Raw genomic sequence first — 22,276 nt, forward strand, 5'->3', positions numbered from 1 at the left:
AAGGACACTGGAGTGGCTTGCCATCCCAGGGGAACTTCCCAACCCAGGGATCAAACCCAGGTCTCCTGCATTGTAGGCAAACACTTTACCATCTGAGCCACCAGGGAATGCTGAAGGTGAAGCTAAACGGTTCTATGAAGACCTATGAGACCTTCTAGAACTAACACCAAAAAGGGATGTCTGTTTCATCACAGGGGACTGGAATGCAAAAGTAGGAAGTCAAGAGATACCTGGAGTAACAGGCAAGTTTGGCCTTGGAGTACAGAATAAAGCAGGGCAAAGGCTAACAGACTTGCCAAGAGAACGCACTGTCATAGTGAACACCCTCTTTCAACAACACAGGAGAAGACTCCACATGGTCATCACCAGATCATTAATATTGAAATTAGATTGATTATATTCTTTGCAGCTGAGATGGAGAAGCTCTATATAGCCAGCAAAAACAAGACGAGGAGCTGCCTGTGGTTCACACCATGAGCTCCTTATTGCAAAATTCAGACTTAAATTGAAGAAAGTGGGGAAAACCACTAGGCCATTAAGGTACGACCTAAATCAAATCCCTTAACGACTGTACAGTGGAAGTAACAAATAGATTCAAGTCATGAGATCTGATAGAGAGAGTGCCTGAAGAACTACGGATGGAGGTTTGTAATACTGTACAGGAGGTGGTGATCATAACCATCCCCAAGAAAAAGAAATCCAAAAAGGCAAAATGGTTGTCTGAGGAGGTCTTAAAAATAGCTGAGAGAAGAAGAGAAGCAAAAGGCAAAGGAGAAAAGGAAAGATATATCCATTTGAATGTACAGTTCCAAAGAATAGCAAGGAGAGATAAGAAAGCCTTCCTCAGTGATCAGTGCAAAGAAATAGAGGAAAACAATAGAATGGGAAAGACTAGAGATCTCTTCAAGAAAATTGAAGATACCGAGGCAGGCTCTAGATTTGTTTAAACCTACTATGAAGATAATGGCAACCCACTCCAGTGTTCTTGCCTGGAGAATCCCATGGACAGAGGAGCCTGGCCGGCTACAGTCCATGGGGTTGCAGATAATTGGACACCACTGTGTGACTACCACTTCACTTCACTTCCGTATGAAGATACAGCAGTTCATATGTGTTTGGTAGATGCATGGAAAAAACTGTTAAGAACTGCTCCTTTCTCTTCCTTGCTAATGTGTGTCTCTGTGGCCCGTAAGCTCAGTGGGTGGAAAGCAGGGCTATGAGGTGGTTGACATATTTTGCTCTCTTTCTAGCATACATGATTGGCTATAAGACAGTCTAATGGCCAAAGGTAGCACCATGTTTAGCAGGCAGTCATCTTTAAAAGTGTCCCCCCTCCTAACAGCAGAGCCAATTGAGTGTCTCTTCCTGCCTTAGAATAATTAGCAAAGACATCATCTTCCTTTTGAGAGGCATCACAGTATAACGGTTGAGAACACAGAACAGGTTCTGGAATCCAACTACCTATATCTGAACCATTGTATACTGAAGTTACTTGAAGCTGTTTTGCTTCAGTTTCTTTATCTGTAAAATGGGGATAACAATAGGGGATTATTTTCCTATTTCCAACATAAATCATCACAGTTTTATCAGTTTAAAACAATACTCATTTATTATTCTTAGTTCTTCAGGTCAGATGTTGGGGTGTGGTATGGCTTAGAGTCTCACAAGCCCCAAATCAAGGGGTCCTCAGAGCTGTGTCCCCTTCTGGAAGGTCTGAGGATGAGCCAGTTCGAAGGTCACTCAGGTTGTTAGCTGTGCTCAGTTTCTTGAGGTTCTAGGCCTGCGGTCCCTACCTCCTTGCTGGCTTTCAGCAGGATCCAAGAGGCTGCCTCCCTTCCTGGCTTGGTACATCTTCCATATTCACAAGGGGGCTTCCCTGGTGGCTCAGAGGTTAAAGCGTCTGCCTACAATACGGGAGACCTGGGTTTAATCCCTGGGTTGGGAAGATCCCCTGGAGAAGGAAACGGCAATCCATTCCAGTACTTTTGCCTGGAAAATTCCATGGATGGAGGAGTCTGGTAGGCTATAGTCCATGGGATCACAAAGAGCTGGACATGATTGAGCGACTGGTTATTTAGACCAGCAAAGACATTTCTAATCCTCTCCCATTCGGACACCTCTGGCTTCTCATTTTGCCGCACTGCTGCCAGCTTCAGCCGGACAGGACTGTCTGCCTAAGGGCTCATGCGGTTAGACTGCACCCATCCGAGTCGTCCAGGCGAGTCTCACAAGCTACGATCTGTAAGCTTGATCACATCTGCAGTGCCCCCTTTGCCATGGAATGACATATTTACAAACTCTAAAGGCTGGGAGGGCACAGGCACCTTGGGTGTGGGGTGGTGGTACATTCTGCTCATTGCCAATGGCACCTGCCTCATGGAGGGATTGTGAGAGTTAAATGAGTTTGTTTGTTTTTGATTATAGTATAAACACAGGTTTTATCTATTTCATATGTTTCAGTCCATTGTAATCATAATTCTTTTTGATGCTCAAACATTTCCATCTTTAACTAGTGGAATGCAGCTTGAACTGTCTCTTGTTACCATCAAACAACATTCCACTAGCCTTTCCTGGCAGGATAAGACGCCGAGGCTTCTGTCGCAGACCTGGAATCAGCTAGTTCTACGAGGAATCCTGGTTTCTTCCCATGGAAAATGGTGTGTAGAGACCACAGTCTGGGTGCTAAGAATAGAAGCTCTCTTCACATGGATCTGGAGTGCTCTTGTACGTATGGACAGTAACCTCATCCTTCTCAGCAGCTCATTATTTCTGCTCCTTATGAGCCTCTGGTTCCAGCTGATGTTCCTCCTTCCCCTCTTACAGCAGCCAGTGTTCCTGTGATGCCTCACCTTCCACCAGCCAGGAGGCCCCCCTTCTCCTAATCCTCTCGTCATTCTCTGCCGGGCCAGACCCCTCTGTTCACCTCTGGCCTGGCATGACATCGAAGTGGGGGAACACTTCCATAATGCTGAGGAATACCACACCCACCTCCCCCGCCCCGCCTTTTTTTTACAGAATGTTTCTATTTTTTAAAAATTTCTTCAAGTGAGCTAACTTCCTATTTGCTACCGAGAAAGTGAATTCCTAGGCAGGTTGATAAGAAGTCTGGGGTCTGTGAGGAGGAGAGAGGGATCTGGAGCTCTCCAAGAGTAGACAGGGGTCTGGAATTCTCAGGGAGGAGGAAAGATGTCTTTTTTTTCCCTCTACATTCCTTAGTCTTAGTCACATAAAACGTTTTTATCTTTAAGCCCACAACTGTTGTTGTTTAAACAAGCAACTCAGTTTAAACTCTGTACTAAGGATTATATAACAACAATGTATCCTGCTTGAGGACAGTTTCTCCTTCCTGAAAACCTTCTGGCTAATCCTCTTTTCTTAAAACGTAAATTATAAGAGTCCTCTCAGTTCAGTTCAGTCCCTCAGTCATGTCCGACTCTTTGCAACCCCATGAATTGCAGCACGCCAGGCCTGCCTATCTATCACCAACTCCTGGAGTTCACTCAGACTCACGTCCATCCAGTCAGTGATGCCATCCAGCCATCTTATCCTCTGTCCTCCCCTTCTCTTCCTGCCCCAATCCCTCCCAGCATCAGAGTCTTTTCCAATGAGTCAACTCTTCGCATGAGGTGGCCAAAGTACTGGAGTTTCAGCTTTAGCATCATTCCCTCCAAAGAAATCCCAGGGCTGATCTCCTTCAGAATGGACTGGTTGGATCTCCTTGCAGTCCAAAGGACTCTCAAGAGTCTTCTCCAACACCACATTTCAAAAGCATCAATTCTTCAGCACTCAGCTTTCTTCACAGTCCAACACTCACATCCATACATGACCACAGGAAAAACCATAGCCTTGACTAGACGGACCTTAGGCGGCAAAGTAATGTCTCTGCTTTTGAATATGCTATCTAGGTTGGTCATGACTTTTCTTCCAAGGAGTAAGTGTCTTTTGATTTCATGGCTGCAGTCACCATCTGCAGTGATTCTGGAGCCCCCAAAAATAAACTGTTCCCACTGTTTCCCCATCTATTTCCCACGAAGTGATGGGACCAGATGCCATGATCTTCGTTTTCTGAATGTTGAGGTTTAAGCCAACTTTTTCACTCTCCTCTTTCACTTTCATCAAGAGGCTCTTTAGTTCCTCTTCACTTTCTGCCATAAGGGTGGTGTCATCTGCCTATCTGAGGTTATTGATACTTTTCCTGGCAATCTTGATTCCAGCTTGTGTTTCTTCCAGTCCAGCGTTTCTCATGATGTACTCTGCATAGAAGTTAAATAAGCAAGGTGACAATATACAGCCTTGACGTACTCCTTTTCTTGTTTGGAACCAGTCTGTTGTTCCATATCCAGTTCTAACTGTTGCTTCCTGGTCTGCATACAGATTTCTCAGAAGCAGGTCAAGTGGTCTGGTATTCCCATCTCTTTCAGAATTTTCCACAGTTTATTGTGATCCACACAGTCAAAGGCTTTGGCATAGTCAATAAAGCAGAAATAGATGTTTTTCTGGAACTCTCTTGCTTTTTCTGTGATCCAGCGGATGTTGGCAATTTGATCTCTGGTTCCTCTGCCTTTTCTAAAACCAGCTTGAACATCAGGGAGTTCACAGTTCACGTACTGCTGAAGCCTGGCTTGGAGAATTTTGAGCATTACTTTACTAGTGTGTGAGATGAGTGCAATTGTATGGTAGTTTGAGCATTCTTTGGCATTGCATTTCTTTGGGATTGGAATGAAAACTGACCTTTTCCAGTCCTATGGCCACTGCTGAGTTTTCCAAATTTGCTGGCATATTGAGTGCAGCACTTTCACAGCATCATCTTTGAGGATTTGAAATAGCTCAACTGGAATTCCATCACCTCCACTAGCTTTGTTCGTAGTGATGCTTTCTAAGGCCCACCTGAATTCACATTTCAGGATGTCTGGTTCTAGATGAGTGATCACACCATCGTGATTATCTGGGTTGTGAGATCTTTTTTGTACAGTTCTTCTGTGCATTCTTGCCACCTCTTCTTAATATCTTCTGCTTCTGTTAGGTCCAGACCATGTCTGTCCTTTATCGAGCCCATTTTTGCATGAAATGTTCCCTTGGTGTCTCTAATTTTCTTGAAGAGATCTCTAGTCTTTAAGATCTTTACAACCTTGAGACACTCTTTTGATTTACTGTAATAGCTAATTAAAAAGTATATAACTCCCTAGCATAGACTAGCGAGGGGGCACTCTCCATCCCCCTTCTGGTGTCTATGTCAGAAGCTTTCTCTGTGCCGTTTTATACTTTCATAAAACTCTACTACAGGCTTGAGTCATCAAGCCTGACCCTTGGTCCCAGCGCTGCATCTTCTTCGAAGATCATGAATCTGACCCTGTTCACCATAGGCTATCACTATTCAGGGCTTTGGTAAGCAAACTGATTCTTTCTTAACTCAGAATGACAGTGCTTTGAAATAGTATGGCAAGAGCCAGCCCCATCACCAGAGCAGGAAGGTATTACAAAGCCAGTAACTCCCTCAGGCATGTGTGCTGCCCTGGTTGCTGAGTGGTAAGGAATCTGCCTGTCAATGCAGGAGACGCAGGAGATGCAGTTTTGACCCCTGGGTCAGGAGGAGCCCCTGGAGGAGGAAATGGCAAAGCACTCCAGTGTTTCTTGCCTACAAAATCCATGGACAGAGGAGCCCAGTTGCTACAGTCCATGGGGTTGCACACACAATGTGTGTCCTAGGAAGTCTGGGTGGCTGCATGTTGAAATTTTTAACTAGAGTTTCCCAGTAATGAAAGTGTTGAGGAGTTAATTTACCTTAACCATTTTTAGGGCAACTACCCCTTTAAAAACCCAGTTAATACTGAGGAGCTACTCTGCAAATATGTACAAGCACACGAAAATTTATCAACACACTTTCATGAGTTTCAGGACCTGTTGGATAGTTTCCAACAAACTGTCTTGGAGAGTTTAGTTTGTTTGCACTAGATTCTTTTTTAATGTAGACCATTTTAAAAATCTTTATCGAATTTGTTATTATATTGATTCTTTTTTTTTTCTTTGCTTTTGTTTTTTGGCTGCAAGGCATGTCGGAGCTTAGCCCCCCTGACTGGAGATCTAACCTGCACCCATTGGATTGGAAGGCAAAGTCTTAACCACTGGACCCCCAGGGACATCCTGACAACTAAGTTCTGGTTTGCATTGGCTTGTCGGAGTCAGCTGGATGTGGAAGCTGGGAGGGGGTGTGGACAGAAGGGAACACAGCCTGAACTAGGGTGAAGGTTTTAAATTTCTCCATTCATCATTATTCATGCTCTGGTCTATAGCAATGAAGGCTATTTCTGGTGCCAGTCATGAATTATTTGCTACCATTCCACGATATTTTATGTGTAGAAATTGGAAGTCAGCTCTTTAAACTTGGGATAATTTTGGAATACAGACTGAACTAAAAATTGGTAGCTGGTTATAGGCAAAGAGAAGACTGTCAAAGAGCCATCAAAGGTAGCCATCCCACAAGGGAAGGGAACGGCACCACCCTAGTATTCTTGCCTGGAGAATCCCATGGGCAGAGGAGCCTGGTGAGCTACAGTCCATGGGGTCACAAAGAGCTGGATACAACTGAGCTTCTGAGCACACATGGTATATTACGTACACCACAATAATATCAGCACTTCTTAACACATAAAATCAACACCTCTTTTATACAGAGGCCCTTGTCCATCTTGGCAGGAGGTTTTTGTAAAGAGGATGCTTTGTTCTTTTGTTTAGTCCATCTGAGTCTTTATAACTTGAAGTCCACAGCACCTTTTTACATTCTGTCCTTGTGCTGGCGAATCTCAGAGAGAAAAAGATGTTTATTCGTCACCAGATATTGTAGCTCTGAGGCACAAGAATCCTGGGAGAACAGGACAAAACCGCAGATGAAGGGAGGGCTTTCATGTAGACACAGAGGTCCCTGAGGCTCTGATTTATTTGACGTTTGTGAAGTGAAACTCAACAGGTTGTTTATGGCTGATTTGAAGCCTTTGTCATACCATGTTTTATGGTTCCAAAGGAACAAAGTAGAGAAAAGTTCCCTAAAGAAACTGAACAGGTGTTTTGGGACTACAGGACATTTTAGTTACAGGGTGAAGAATCTCCATTTGATGGTAAGTCATTAAGTTGCCCTGGGTCATGGGTTTGAGTGTGCTTTAGCAGTTGCTAAAAGAAATCTAGAATGCTTTTCTTTTCCCCAAATATCCTTCTTGTAAAAACCTTCTTGATATCGAGGGCTGTGACTAAGCCAGAAATTGCCCCTGTAGGCACCACCAGGAGCCATGGCTCAGGTGGGCAGAGGCCTGAACGGCAGAGGCTGGAGAGGTCTTCATCCCGAATACAGCCGGAGAGACAGAGGACTGGTTTTCTGATGGTAAGAATGATGGCACGCAAATATGTACCTTGAACACTGTTCTCACTTCTTAAGAAGCCCAAGGCTTCCCTGGAGGTCCAGTGGCTAAAACTCTAAGCTCCCAATGCAGGGGCCCCAGGCTCAATCCCCAGTTGGGGAACAAGATCTCACATGCCACAGGTAAGAGTTCGTATGCCTCAAAAAAAACAAAAACAAAAACAAAAACACAAGAGTTTGTATGCCACGACTAAGACCTGGTGAGGCCAAACAAATAAATAATTTTTTTTTTTTTTTTTAAAGAAGAAGCTCACGGCCCTGGAGACACAGAGTAACTTGGAAACTTTTGATAAGAAAATCTCTTGATACCCTTTAGTAACCTACTGAGCTTGGCCTTGCCAAGGGGAACCACTACGTTTGCCCCAATGCTCTAATTTTTGAACTGCCCTAGTGAAAAGTGAAACTGCAAGTCACTCTTTGCAACCTCGTGGACTGCAGCCTGCCAGGCTCCTCTGTCCATGGAATTCTCCAGGCCAGGATACTTGAGTGGGTTGCCATTCCCTTCTCCAGGGATTTTCCTGACTCAGGGATCGAACCTGGGTCTCCCGCATTGGAGGCGGATCCTTTACCATCTGAACCAGCAGGGAACTGCCCTAGGGACAGTCTAACTGTCTCTGTACACTGGTCTAACTGTACACTGGTCTGAAGTAAGATCAACAAAAGCAGGATGTGAACAATGTGCCCATTCAAAGGCTTGTAACACATTCTCTCAATTAACTTTTTAAAAACTAGATGCACATCAGTCATCTGGATCTAAAACTCTGAACCACTCTGACTTCAGGCAGGTAGTAAGCTCCCTACACATGGCATGAACTGAAGAAATATTCATGGAGTAGATGCTACTGAATGATTTATCATTTGGTCCTTCCTACTGAAATTCTGAAATAAAGTTTCTAGCTAACTTTTGTTTTAGGTCAACATGAATTAGTTGTGTTCTCTGGATATCCAGCATACCTGCCACCCAGACCCCATTGAAAATGTAACATCTACTATTCATTAATTCACTGTGAAATATTTAACATGTATCTATAACATTCTGGGCACAATGAATCACCATTTAATTCAACCGTTCCAAAACTCTAGAGACAAGTATGTAATGATTTGGGTTCCATGCTTTATTTGTATTTTATTCAAATACATCTTATGTTTTTAAGTGGTGCTAAGGAGTTGAAGTTGGAAATGCTAAGACATGGTTAGCCATGTCTAATTTAAAAACTCTAAATTCTCATTTAAAGTGAATTAGCACTAAAGACTTAGCAATACTATACATGGGTTGTTAATTAGTCTTTAGAGTGTGTGATACTTGCAGGATCTCAATCCTGGGCCCCTTTCAGTTCTCACTATCTTTTGAAGATACTCTGAAGCAGTCTGGGTTTAGATAGGATGACCACATAGTTTATTATTCCAACTGGGGCCACTTTGAGTGTGAATGGGGTGCTGTTTCTCTAGGCCTAGAGGAGCTATTCCACATTCAAGGTCAGGAGGGGCAGCGGTGAGGAGATACCCCTCCTCCAAGGTAAGAGAAACCCCAGTAAGACGGTAGGTGTTGCAAGAGGGCATCAGAGGGCAGACACACTGAAGCCATAATCACAGAAAACTAGTCAATCTAATCACACTAGGACCACAGCCTTGTCTAACTCAATGAAACTAAGCCATGCCGTGTGGGGCCACCCAAGACGGGCGGGTCATGGTGGAGAGGTCTGACAGAATGTGGTCCACTGGAGAAGGGAATGGCAAACTGCTTCAGTATTCTTGCCTTGAGAACCCCATGAACAGTATAAAAGGCAAAATAATAGGATACTGAAAGAGGAACTCCCCAGGTCAGTAGGTGCCCAATATGCTACTGGAGATAAGTGGAGAAATAACTCCAGAAAGAATGAAGGGATGGAGCCAAAGCAAAAACAATACCCAGTTGTGGACATGACTGGTGATAGAAGCAAGGTCCGATGCTGTAAAGAGCAATATTGCATAGGAACCTGGAATGTCAGGTCCATGAATCAAGGCAAATTGGAAGTGGTCAAACAAGAGAGGGCAAGAGTGAACATTGACATTCTAGGAATCAGCAAACTAAAATGGACTGGAATGGGTGAATTTAACTCAGATGACCATTATATCTACTACTGAGGGCAGGAATCCCTCAGAAGAAATGGAGTAGCCATCATGGTCAACAAAAGAGTCTGAAATGCAGTACTTGGATGCAATCTCAAAAACGACAGAATGATCTCTGTTTGTTTCCAAGGCAAACCATTAAATATCACAGTAATCCAAGTCTATGCCCCAACCAATAATGCTGAAGAAGCTGAAGTCAAACAGTTCTATGAAGACCTATAAGACCTTCTAGAACTAACACCCAAAAAAGATGTCCTTTTCATTATAGGGGACTGGGATGCAAAAGTAGGAAGTCAAGAAACACCTGGAGTAACAGGCAAATTTGGTCTTGGAATACAGAATGAAGCAGAGCAAAGACTAATAGAGTTTGCCAAGAAAATGCACTGGTCATAGCAAACACCCTCTTCCAACAACACAAGAGAAGACTCTACACATAGACATCACCAGATGTCAACACCAAAATCAGATTGATTATATTCTTTGCAGCAAAAGATGGAGAAGCTCTATACAGTCAACAAAAACAAGACCAGGAGTTGACTGTGGCTCAGATCATGAACTCCTTATTGCCAAATTCAGACTGAAATTGAAGAAAGTAGGGAAGACCACTAGACCATTCAGATATGACCTAAATCAAATCCCTTATGATTATACAGTGGAAGTGAAAAATAGATTTAAGGGCCTAGATCTGATAGATAGAGTGCCTGATGAACTATGGACTGAGGTTCCTGACATTGTACAGGAGACAGAGATTAAGACCAAAAGAAATGGAAAAGAAATGCATAAAAGCAAAATGGCTGTCTGAGGAGGCCTTACAAATAGCTGTGAAAAGAAGAGAAGTGAAAAGCAAAGGAGAAAAGGAAAGATATAAACATATGAATGCAGAGTTCCAAAGAGTAGCAAGAAGAGATAAGAAAACCTATCTCAGTGATCAATGCAAAGAAATAGAGGGAAACAACAGAATGGGAAAGACTAGAGATCTCTTCAAGAAAATTAGAGATACTGAGGGAACATTTCATGCAAAGATGGGCTCGATAAAGGACAGAAATGGTCTGGACCTAACAGAAGCAGAGATATTAAGAAGAGGTGGCAAGAATACATGGAAGAACTGTACAAAAAAGATCTCACAACCCAGATAATCACGATGGTGTGATCACTCATCTAAAGCCAGACATCCTGAAATGTCAATTCAAGTGGGCCTTAGAAAGCATCATTACGAACAAAGCTAGTGGAGGTGATGGAATTCCAGTTGAGCTATTTCAAATCCTGAAAGATGATGCTGTGGAAGTGCTGCACTCAATATGCCAGAACATTTGGAAAACTCAGCAGTGGCCACAGGACTGGAAAAGGTCAGTTTTCATTCCAATCCCTAAGAAAGGCAATGCCAAAGAATGCTCAAACTACCATACAATTGCACTCATCTCACACACTAGTAAAGTAATGCTCAAAATTCTCCAAGCCAGGCTTTAGCAATACGTGAACCATGAACTTCCAGATGTTCAAGCTGGTTTTAGAATAGGCAGAGGAACCAGAGATCTAATGCCAACATCCGCTGGATCATGGAAAAAGCAAGAGAGTTCCAGAAAAACATCTATTTCTGCTTTATTGACTATTCCAAAGCCTTTGACTGTGTGGATCACAATAAACTGTGGAAAATTCTGAAAGAGATGGGAATACCAGACCACCTGACCTGCCTCTTGAGAAACCTATATGCAGGTCAGGAAGCAACAGTTAGAACTGGACATGGAACAACAGACTGGTTCCAAATAGCAAAAGGAGTACGTCAAGGCTGTATATTGTCACCCTGCTTATTTAACTTACATGCAGAGTACATCATGAGAAATGCTGGACTGGAAGTAGCACAAGCTGGAATCAAGATTGCCAGGAGATATATCAATAACCTCAGATATGCAGATGACACCACCCTTATGGCAGAAAGTGAAGAGGAACTAAAGAGCCTCTTGATGAAAGTGAAAGAGGAGAGTGAAGACGTTCACTTAAAGCTCAACATTTAGAAAACAAAGATCATGGCATCCGGTCCCATCACTTCATGAGAAATAGATGGGGAAACAGTGGAAAGAGTGTCAGACTTTATTTTTCGGGGCTCCAAAATCACTGCAGATGATGACTGCAGCCATGAAATTAAAAGACGCTTACTCCTTGGAAGAATAGTTATGACCAACCTAGATAGCATATTCAAAAGCAGAGACATTACTTTGCCGACTAAGGTCTGTCTAGTCAAGGCTATGGTTTTTCCTGTGGTCATGTATGGATGTGAGAGTTGACTGTGAAGAAGGGTGAGCGCCGAAGAATTGATGCTTTTGAACTGTGGTGTTGGAGACGATTCTTGAGAATCCCTTGAACTGCAAGGAGATCCAACCAGTCCATTCTGAAGGAGATCAACCCTGGGATTTCTTTGGAAGGAATGATGCTAAAGCTGAAACTCCAGTACTTTGGCCACCTCATGAGAAGAGTTGACTCATTGGGAAAGACTCTGATGCTGGGAGGGATTGGGGGCAGGAGGAGAAGGGGAGGACAGAGGATCAGATGGCTGGATGGCATCACGGACTCGATGGATATGAGTCTGAGTGAACTCTGGGAGTTGGTGATGGACAGGGAGGCCTGGTGTGCTGTGATTCATGGGGTCACAAAGAGTCCACACGGCTGAGAGACTGGACTGAACTGAACTGAACTGGGGTGCTGTTGATGATTTCATCAGTGCAGTAGGTGTAAAGGGGATTCTCTTGGACAAACAGGATCTTGGGTTCACCTTAGGAAAGAACACTGGTGGAGGGACTGGAGCTGATACACACTGGCTGTCTCATCAGTGCCTGTCATGTCCCCTTTTTGGGTTTCAGTTTATTGGAATGAAGAAAAGGAAAAGCGTTGTACTGAAACCAACCGGCAGAAGATGAGATGGTTAGACAGCGTCCCTGAATCATCAGACGTGAATCTGAGCAAACTCGGGGTGAGTGAAGGACAGGAGAGCCTGGAGTGCTGTCGTCCATGGGGTTGCAAAGAGCTGGACACAACTGACTGACCAAGAACAACAAAACCTGCCCTACTGCTTCGTTCAATCTTCACCATTTTACAATTACAAATAGACTCGAAGGAAAGAATGTCATCATGTTTTTCAAACAGCTTCAAATTCAGAGATAGCTGGCTAGCACATGAAACACTTTTTAAAAACTCGCCCCTTTAACAAACCATGTTGTTACCAAAGCTTACATCATATTTTAAATAAATCAGCTTAAGAAACCAATAAGCTGACTTCAGGGTTGGCAAACATTTCATCCACAGCACCTGAAGCATTGTGTTGAGAAGGATTCTGAGGCTGCACCTGGGCTCATGAGGAAAAAAACAAAAAAACAAACCTCAACCAGTTAGTGATGGTTTCTGGGGTCATGGGGACATGAGAGAGACGCAAAGAGGGTAGGAGGGGTTACGGGCTACGTGTGTGCGCCTGTTCTCTGCCAGGGCCAGCCAAGGGTCTCCGGTACTAAAATACAAAACACAAGAAAAACCAAACCCAGGTTTAGGGTAAATCTGCTTCATACTGGTATCTAACACAGTGTGAGTCTCACCCAGGGATTCTTGTCCTTTTCCCTGCTCTCAGTGGCCTTCCAGAAGCACTCAGGGGGCAGAGTATAAGTGATGGTCAGCAACCTTGGTGCATGTCAGGATCACACAGGACTGCTGGGAACGGGCCAGGCTTCGCTGGGTTTAACAGCCCTGCCTCCTCAGCCAGAGCTTCCACCAGGCAGGGAGGACAAAGACCCGTTGGCAGAGGGGCTGGAACGGTGAGCAGGGTCAGGGACCCCTGCCCTCAGTCCTCATTTTTACAAAAGCCATGTGACCTTGGACATATTACTTTTCTTAGTTTGTAAGATGAATTTGGATTCAGGGATTTTCCAACTTTAACTTTCTGTGGCTAACACATGAAGAGATGAAGAGCATCACAGTGTGTTAACTCCATGCTAGATGGCCTTCTCTTTGCAAATTCAAGGAAAGCTCCTTTTGTGGTCAAACAGATAAATTCTGCAGTACATGATCAGGAAATAAACACACATAACTGTTTCATGCACCTGTGTGTCACTTGCTCAGTCATGTCTGACTCTGTGCAGACCCACTGACTGACTAGCCTGCCAGGCTCCTCTGTCCTTGGGATTCTTCAGGCAGGAATACTGGAGTGGGTTGCCATTCCTTTCTCCAGGGGATCTTCCCAACTCAGGGATCAAACCCGGGTAAGCAGGCAGATTCTTTACAGACAGAGCCGCCAGGGAAGCCCATCTTTGTATAAAATAGTCATAATTTTTTGAAAGAGGCAGCTCAGTTACATAAAACAGTAAGCCCCTACATATGAATTTTCAAGTTGCAAACTTTTGAAGATGCAAATGTCCCCCTGTATGCCAACTGTTGTATTGTACTACTGTACCTGTCAAGGTATTGTACTGTAAGGTCAAAAATGTCTTATTTTTTATGTTTGTTTTTTACATATTATTTGTGTGAAAAGTACTACAAACAGTAGAGTACTATATGGGGATTTCCTGATGGCTCAGATGGTAAAGAATCTGCCTGCAATGAGAGAGATCCAGGTTCAATCCCTGGGTCAGGAAGATCCCCTGGAGAAGGAATTGGCAACCAACTCCATTATTTTTGCCTGGAGAAATCCACAGACAGAGGAGCCTGGCGGGGCTACAGTTCATGGGGTTGCCAAGAGTTAGGTATGACTGAGTGACTAACACACACTATATAGCCGACCGTGTTAGTTGGGTACCTAGGTTAACTCTGTTGAACTTACAAACATACTGGACTTGTGAACATGCTCTGGGAATGGAACTCATTTGTATGTAGGGGATTTAACTGTACTATTGGTAGAATCCTTTGTCTAGGTTGTTCTTGCAAACTGTGTTTTTTTTTTAAGACACTAAAAATCCATGGACATAATTTACTACTTCAACATATATTTTAGTTGCTTGCATCTCTGACTTTAGCAGATTTCTCAGCATTCTCACTGTTTAATAAGTTGACATCTTACCTGAGTGACAGCAACATTTGTCCCGTCGGTGACTTCCACACTCATATTATAGATGGACCTCTGCTCTGCATCCAAAGGCTTTGCAATGACAATGGTCCCAACACCCTTCTCTGCATCAAAAGAGCTGTCAAAATTGCCCCCTGACGAGTTCACAGAAACAACATGAAATTAGCATATCTGAGAAGTTATTACACGGACTGAAGCATATAGTCTTAAAGGGAGCGCATATACAGAAATGTTTTTCTGGACAGGCACCCCTGTGGCTCAATTTGTACTTCTCAAATGAACCCTTTATTTTCTAACTTAACTCATATTTCAAAACATAGCCTCTACAGTGCATAACAAATGTCATCAAAAAATGTATTGCCAAAAATCCCCTCAGCACTAATGTTAGAGCAGTAAAACATAAATTGACCCCATAAAATATGCACAAAGCAAAAGTCCCATTCAACCCCTTGTGGCTTCTGGGCTAGGAATCTGTAGACCTTTTACTTTTCCAAAGTAAATTACATTCTCAGTACACAAACAGTCCAATCATTATTAACAAAAATGAGTAGGCACTTTGAAATCTGTACCAGGATTGATGGTAAACATGTGGTTGTTAGAGTTCAGATTCCCTCAGTTTGATGTCAGAAATGAAGTTACAAATACTAGAAAAAAAGGAAAAGCAACAAAATTGGATTTCATATTAAAAATTCTCTATCTGTAAGTTGGGATATTTATAGAAAAAAATTATTATTTTTTTGCCTTCTTGACAGTGTGAGTTATCTTTCTGTGCCCAAAGTAGAAAGTTTGCAGGAGATTTACAAAATGAAATCTGGAAAGAATGAGAGGGAAACATCAGCTATGGAACAACTGATAAAATATTTCCTATGAAAGTTTAGGAAACTTTACTTTCTACCACTGGACCAGGTAAAATCCATAATTTATGACTAATGTGCTTAAGACAATATAGACTTTGTTGAAATTACTGTAGACGTTTTCATCTCTGTGAATCAAAGTGTGGCTTATGATCTTTTTCAAAATGAAAGATCTTTTTTAAGGGGGAGAGAAGATACTGGTAGAAATGCTGGAACAATTTTAATTAAGTATCAGTCTATGTTCACAAGCTCTATTTACTCTAGCTTGAAATTTCACTATGTCAATTATTTTGTTCCTGGGCAGTAATTTTATTTAACTATAACACATAGGGCAATGTGTTTACTGAATTTCATATTTTAGAAAGGTAATCTTGGCTTCTGTTTTCTGCATTTCATTTTGCTGATCAATGAACAATGTTATATACAATTTCTATGATATTACAATTAGAAATGGGCATATGAGTTGAGGGGAAGAAGAATTTTATGTGAATTACTAGACTTTGAGGTATAATGACATGAAATAAATAATGTGGTGTACTTACAAAAAAACTGGTCATATGTATTTCAAATACTTATTGCTTGCAGCTGCCATATACACTTAAGATTATTTAATAGCTAGAGAGAACATAATTGCCCTTGACATTTAATTAAAGCTATGAAGATATGGGGTACCAGAGAATTGCTTGGAGATGATATATTTTTTGAAAATTTCATTTAAAAAGAGAGTCATCTTCCAATTAATATCTTTAATTGATTTACTGAGAAATACTAAATGTTAACTCCAGAAAAAAAAAAAAATGTCTTTTGAAGAACAGGATAAAGAGAAAGGGGAGGAGATCTAGGCTGAAAGAGAAGCAAGCCTTAGGTCACCATGCCTTTTTCAAAGGGAATGCTTCATGTTGATAACCACATGAAATGAAATGTATGGCTGATTCAAGTGTCTTGAATAACCAACCTAATGAGCAAAGAAAAGTCATTTGCTATCAAGTGGTACATTCTGAAAAAAAACTTTGCCATTGGAACTTTCAAAAGAAAGATGAAAAATCGCCTCAGACTGTGTAGAAGGAAAGATGAGAAAGCAACTTCTCAAGCTATTTCTGGTGGGTATTAAGTCATATTTTAAATCACATTAAAAAATCATCTTTAGAATGCCTCCTTACCAAGATCTTTACTTTTTTTAAATCTGAGGACCATGATTTTGCGGGGTGGGGGTTAAGAGTGGGCCAGTTATTTTAGAAAGTGAAAATTTGTAGGTCAATGTAAAATGGAAGCTCTGCAAATGATAAAACTTTGGTTTGCTCCAAAGACAAATAAAAATGAAACTTAGAGGATATGCAAGCAATGATTCCCTTCCTGTTTCAGTGGGATGATTATATATCCTTTCCCTCACTGCCTAAGTCCCACATTTTCCTCGGGGCCCTCCCTATGCAAAAATACATCATCATTATGCTTAGTGGCATGAAATTTACATATTTTACATATGCCATATCAATTGTGTGCATTGTTAGTCTTTTTTTTGTATCTTTAAAAAACATTTTTGATTACTTTTATGGTAGTTTGAAAACATTTTTTTATACTGGAGTGTAATTGATCAACAACGCTCTGTTGGTTTCAGGTGTACAGCAAAGTGATTCACTTATGCGTACACATGCGTCTATTCTTTTTCAAGTTCTTTTCCCATTTTGGTTTTTATCAAATACTGAGCAGCGCACAGGGAGTGCTCCTCAAGGCGGGGGTGGTTCTTTGCAGTTCTCTCTCTTCCTGCGTGTGTGTGCATGTGTGCGTTGTATGTCCCCCATTTACCTTTGCTGTTTCAAATACTCTAGACCAAAATCCTTGAAAGGATCAGGGGAGATGGACAAGGAGAAAGCAGATCACGGTGACCTGGAGAAACTCTATGAGTATCTCTCCATCCATGAATAAGGATGCTCACTTCTAGGGCTTTTGCTCCTAGCGAAACCAAGATTTCATGTAAAACCAGGTCCCCCAAATCGGCCCTGAGTTTTACAATGAATTTCTGACAAGGGACACAGAATCTAGACCATCAGTTCACCATCAACCCTCCCGCAATTTCATAACCTACCACGTAAGCCTCCCACTTCATGAATCACTCTGTCTCTCTCCCCCAGGCCTCATTTCTCAGGCTCCCTTCTAGCCTGAAAGGTGATTTCATTTCGTCGGATCCCATGTCCAATTCATCTGGCCTGAGCCTATTAGATGGAATGAGTCTGCTTTCACTAGCAGTGCGCGTTTACAGAAGATGTGCTTCCTCAGAGCCAGTAACAACATGCAAAGCCAGAGTGTGCTGGGGTGGCAGCGCTGGGCTCAGCACAGGGTGGGGAGGGGGAGACACTGCCAGCTGGGCTGATCAACAACGTGGGGATTAAGAGAAGTCACAGCCTGAGCGTTGCTGCAGGGGCGTGCGGCAGAGATGGTCTTAAGCGAGGTTGTGAACAGCCCACATAACAGAATTCATGTCGGGACGTTTCTCTTTGACCATTTATGGTCAAGACAGGTGCAAAGGAGTAAACAGAGCCACGAGAGGTGTGTTGGATCTCTACTGGATTCTAAAGTTAACATCGGAAGTCGGAGGGTCCCAAAAAAGCTTCAAAAAATGGGATGGGAATGAAAATAGTTGGAGCCAGCAGCTACTGCTGGAATGTGCGGGCAGAAGGGTGTTGGGCCATAAACCAGTTAAGTTTTCCTTTAAATAATCACCTGTCTCTCTGGGTTATGAGACCCAGGGGTGACTATCTCACAGCTTTCCCTTTAGAAAAACTTCCAGACCCTTCCCCTAGCTCTGATTCTAATCCACTCTACTCACAATGGTAAAGCTAGTAACCAAAATTTCAAAATCAATCAAGGGGGACGAGCTATGGGAGAAGCTTCCCAAACACTGAGCAGCAGAATCTCAGTGAATTATGGCGTCGTTTGCAAGCTGTTCATTCAAGTTCAGCGTGCACACCCAACTTGAGGGAAAATACCTCACACTATTTCTGCAGTTTGATCATGAATAACTGTCTGCCTTGGAAGAAAGAAAGCACAGTACAGGGCTAAAACGGGTATTTACATGGGAGGCAGGAGAAGCAGGCTGGAGGTTAGAAACAGTGGTGGGAAGGAAAATCCCTTCTAGAATCTGGTTTAAAATTAATTTTCTTACAATAATATCTGAAGCAGTTTTAAGATTTTTATTATTTTCCTAAAGTTTCTTCAGGTGTTTTCCTATGACCCCGGCTGCTATGGAGAAAAGAGAGGCTTGTTGGGGATCCAGTGAGAAGAAACGATGTTGTTGATGACTCTGAGCAAGTGTTGCCCTGATGGAGGGAGAGCTGATTTAGAAATGGGACAACCCTCTTCGGAGGGGTAGGGGAGAGTTCTGTGATTAAGAAATGTGGCCATTGAGTTAGAAAAGACCCAGAGAGGTTAATGCTAGTCAGGGTGCCATCAAAGAGTTTAACTTGCCTACTTGATGGAACCCTGGGGCTTCCCTGGTGGCTCAGTAGTAAAGAATCCACCTGCCCATGCAGGAGACACAGGATGAATCCCTGGGTTGGGAAGATTCCCTGGAGGAGGAAATGGCAACCCACTCCAGTATTCCTGCCTGGGAAATCCCATGGAGGAGCCTGGCGGGCTATAGTCCATGGGGTTGTGGAGAGCCGGGACACGACTGAGCACACACACACTTGATGGAACCCTAATAGGGGATGGCCCCATAGGGGTGAGGTTCTAGAAGGACAGGTCTAAGCTTGCAAGACAGAAGCAGTCAGGAAACCAGATTCCTCAGGAAGCAATGACAGACTAAGGGCCCGGGCTGTCTTCATGCTCATGCAACACAGAGATGTGTTTCAGCTGAGCTGGACCCACGCGCCACCCTATGCCACCAGCGGATTACTTTCAAAGAACGCCTTTTCTCTTCTCTACGCATTAGGTGAGGCAAATACACAGAGACAGGTTAAGTGCTTACTGCCTACCAGAAAAACAGTTTTCCTAGTCTAAGTCAGGGGAAAAGCTAGAAAAGTGGGTGGCAGTATCTCCCATCAGACTGGAAGTAAAGAGGAATCGTTTGGAGTATGTAGTAACAGTGGTCTTTACAATACAAATGTTTGTTAGCGGCATAAAGAGACAGGGACTGTGAGCCAGATTGTGTGCACATCAGAGAGTATGTAAATCAAGATGGGCCGAATGGAAATCTTAGTCTCCTGAGAAGTGTGAAGATACGTGACAAAGCCACAAAGGATTGTGGGTTAGCTTCGTTCCTTTCGTCTTCTCTCCCTTTTAGCACAGGGAAGGAACATGCTGTGCAATGGGCTGTTTAAACACAGAACAGCTGAACTCTATAACGTTTCCTTTTAATTACAGCTTTCTTAACTTGGTGACAAGTGGGCTTCTGTTTCTGGAAGCTGAAGAGAGTCTAGCTCTGTGACACTGTAAGCTTTTGGAGACACAAGAAAGTATCTGGCAGGTCCTTGATGCAGGGGTCCTGGCTTGGGAACAAAATCTTGCTCTCTACATGGCTTTTGTGAATTCATATGACAGTAAGAGGAAAAGAAATGCAGTTAAACAAGAATCAGGGAGATTGGGAATATAGAAATAAGGAGGCAATACTCTCAGGGAAAAGGCATGCTGGAACACTATTTCTGCTTATTTAATGTGAATTCATTGGTGAGAGCATCTGTAAGCTGAATTAGGCTGGGAGAAGGTATGGTCTGTAACCGTGAGTGTGTGTATAGGTATCTATCCAGCTGTAGCACACTGCTAAGTTTCTTAGGCATTGAGAAGCACTTTCCCTTATCTCCCCTCGATGTTAGCTTGGCCAAGAAAGATATTTGGGTAAGGAAGAAGGAAAGAGACAGAGGAGAGTGTTGGGGGCCAAGGACAAATGAGCAAGAAATCTTGAAAGAATGAAACATCTGAATATGATAAAGGAAACAATAGGTTTTTAGAGAAGAGGAAAAGATGTTGTCAGCAGGTTGGAAAAATATGGCTCTCTGAGATCAGAAAAAAATTTCCAAAGGGGGGATTTGGTGGAAGGGGGACCATATCTATTCTGAACACAGTCAGCACCTGGGGAAAAGTCTGTACTTTTTCCATGACTTAAAGAGTTGACATTTAAAGAGGCTGGCTGGCTGGATGCAGGGATGGAAATAAAATCAAGTTCTGTTTGGGCATCTGGCCCAGTAAATTTAATTTGCAGGAGAAGCTTGAATGGATGTTACCAGATACACAGTGAAATCTGTGATGGAAGCATCTAGACTAGAGGGACCACCTAGCAGGTCTATATTAAGAGAAGTGCATGCATGCACGCTCAGTCACGTCGGACTCTCTGCGACCCCATGGACTGTAGCCTGCCAGGCTCCTCTGTCGACGGAATTCTTCAGACAGCAATACTGGAGTGGGTTGCCATTGCCTACTTCAGAGATCTTCCTGACCCAGGGATCAAACCTGTGTCTCCCAAGTCTCCTGCACTGGCAGACAGACTTAACCACTGAGCTACCTGGGAAGCCCATTGAGAGAAGCATCTGAGCACAAAAACTGGAAAGATTCTATAAAAGGAGCACAGATTTAGGAATAAAGATGGAGAAACAGGAAAATGGATGCCATGGTTCTGATCATGATTCCTAGACATGATCTGCAGCAGCCTAAAGGGACTCCCTCCTGGGAGGACTCTGCTCTGTCAACTCCCTGTCTCTTCTTGGACCAGTTCTCATTTGGCCAAAGGCGCTGTGGTGGCTGAGGCTGAGAACACAGTGGAAGGTCACAGTGACTCTGGACAGGTCTCAGGAGGGATCAGTGGGGTTAACACATGGGCTGCCTGGGGCATCTCCATTGGCTGGCATCATTACCCCACTCACCCTGGGTGGAGATCAACAAAAGCAATGGCAGGAGGAAGGGGGAGGACACAAAGACCTTGACCTTAAGGGTTAAGATTGAAGCCAGGATAAACACCAGGAACACGTACGCCAGCGCTGATACTGCTGAATGGAATGCATGCAAGTCAGGCTACATGCAGCATCATTAGGCATGCTTTCCTATACACAACCATATACACGCGCAGGCATGCTAAGGAGTTGCAAAAATGACTGGGATAACTGGGGTCAGGTGGCCGGTTAGACTGAGCATCAGAGAAAGGTGTGCTTGTAAGATTTCTCAAGAGGAGTGCATGCAAGGGCATCCTGGGGTGGGTGGGATGTGCTGCGTGTCAAGAGGTTGTATGCCTGCATCACGCAAGGGAGAGAAACAGTGCTTTCAGGCCGTAGAGGCACTTGCAAACTGGAGTGCTGGAGAAGGATGGAGACGAAGTGATCATTGATGGCGGAGGGCAAGTCCTCCCACGGCTCAGGAGCAGGAGGAGCCTCAGCCTTTGGCTTTCCACTGCACTTTCCCTCGAATTACCGAAAAGAAGTCATGATTGCACGGAGACACGCTGAACCTGAGATGCGTCTTCTGTGACCCTGACAGGGGCGATGGTGAAGGAATTACCAAAGGCGACGCAGCACCGACGGCCAGGGGATGCCTGGTGTGTGAGAACACGACTCAGAAGATGGAGGAGCAGAGAGACCTTTCACGGATCAGAAGAGGTGCCATTTCAAAGGCGTTAAGTGGAAATGAGGACGGAGTGGAAAGCTGGCAATGACGATGGTCATGCACAGGGATGGTGTGATCGACGCCCATTAAGTGAAAGAAAGCCATTCTACCAGCATTCTAGAAAATGAAATAGGTAGAAAACAAGCCTTTTCTTTGGGGGAAGTTCAGGGGACACTCTACTGATGTTCCATTTGGGGGCCGTGAAGCACTTTCTGTGCTTCATTAAAACAGATGTGGAACATTCTAAATGCTTTCCGCAGACCCAGTCATTCCTGGGAA

General features: G+C 43.4%; 1 protein-coding gene across 1 annotated transcript in view; it reads right to left on the reverse strand.

The window, feature by feature from the left end:
* Nucleotides 1-22,276, reverse strand: part of FAT3 (FAT atypical cadherin 3) — an 813,871-nt gene that overhangs the window by 144,370 nt on the left and 647,225 nt on the right. The window contains exon 7 of the mRNA XM_069566576.1: nucleotides 14,553-14,692. Within this exon, the coding sequence (XP_069422677.1) occupies nucleotides 14,553-14,692 (140 nt within the window). The remainder of the gene's footprint in view (nucleotides 1-14,552; nucleotides 14,693-22,276) is intronic.

This window comes from Ovis canadensis, chromosome 21 (genome assembly GCF_042477335.2).
Source record: "Ovis canadensis isolate MfBH-ARS-UI-01 breed Bighorn chromosome 21, ARS-UI_OviCan_v2, whole genome shotgun sequence".
NCBI classification, from domain to species: Eukaryota; Metazoa; Chordata; class Mammalia; order Artiodactyla; family Bovidae; genus Ovis; species Ovis canadensis.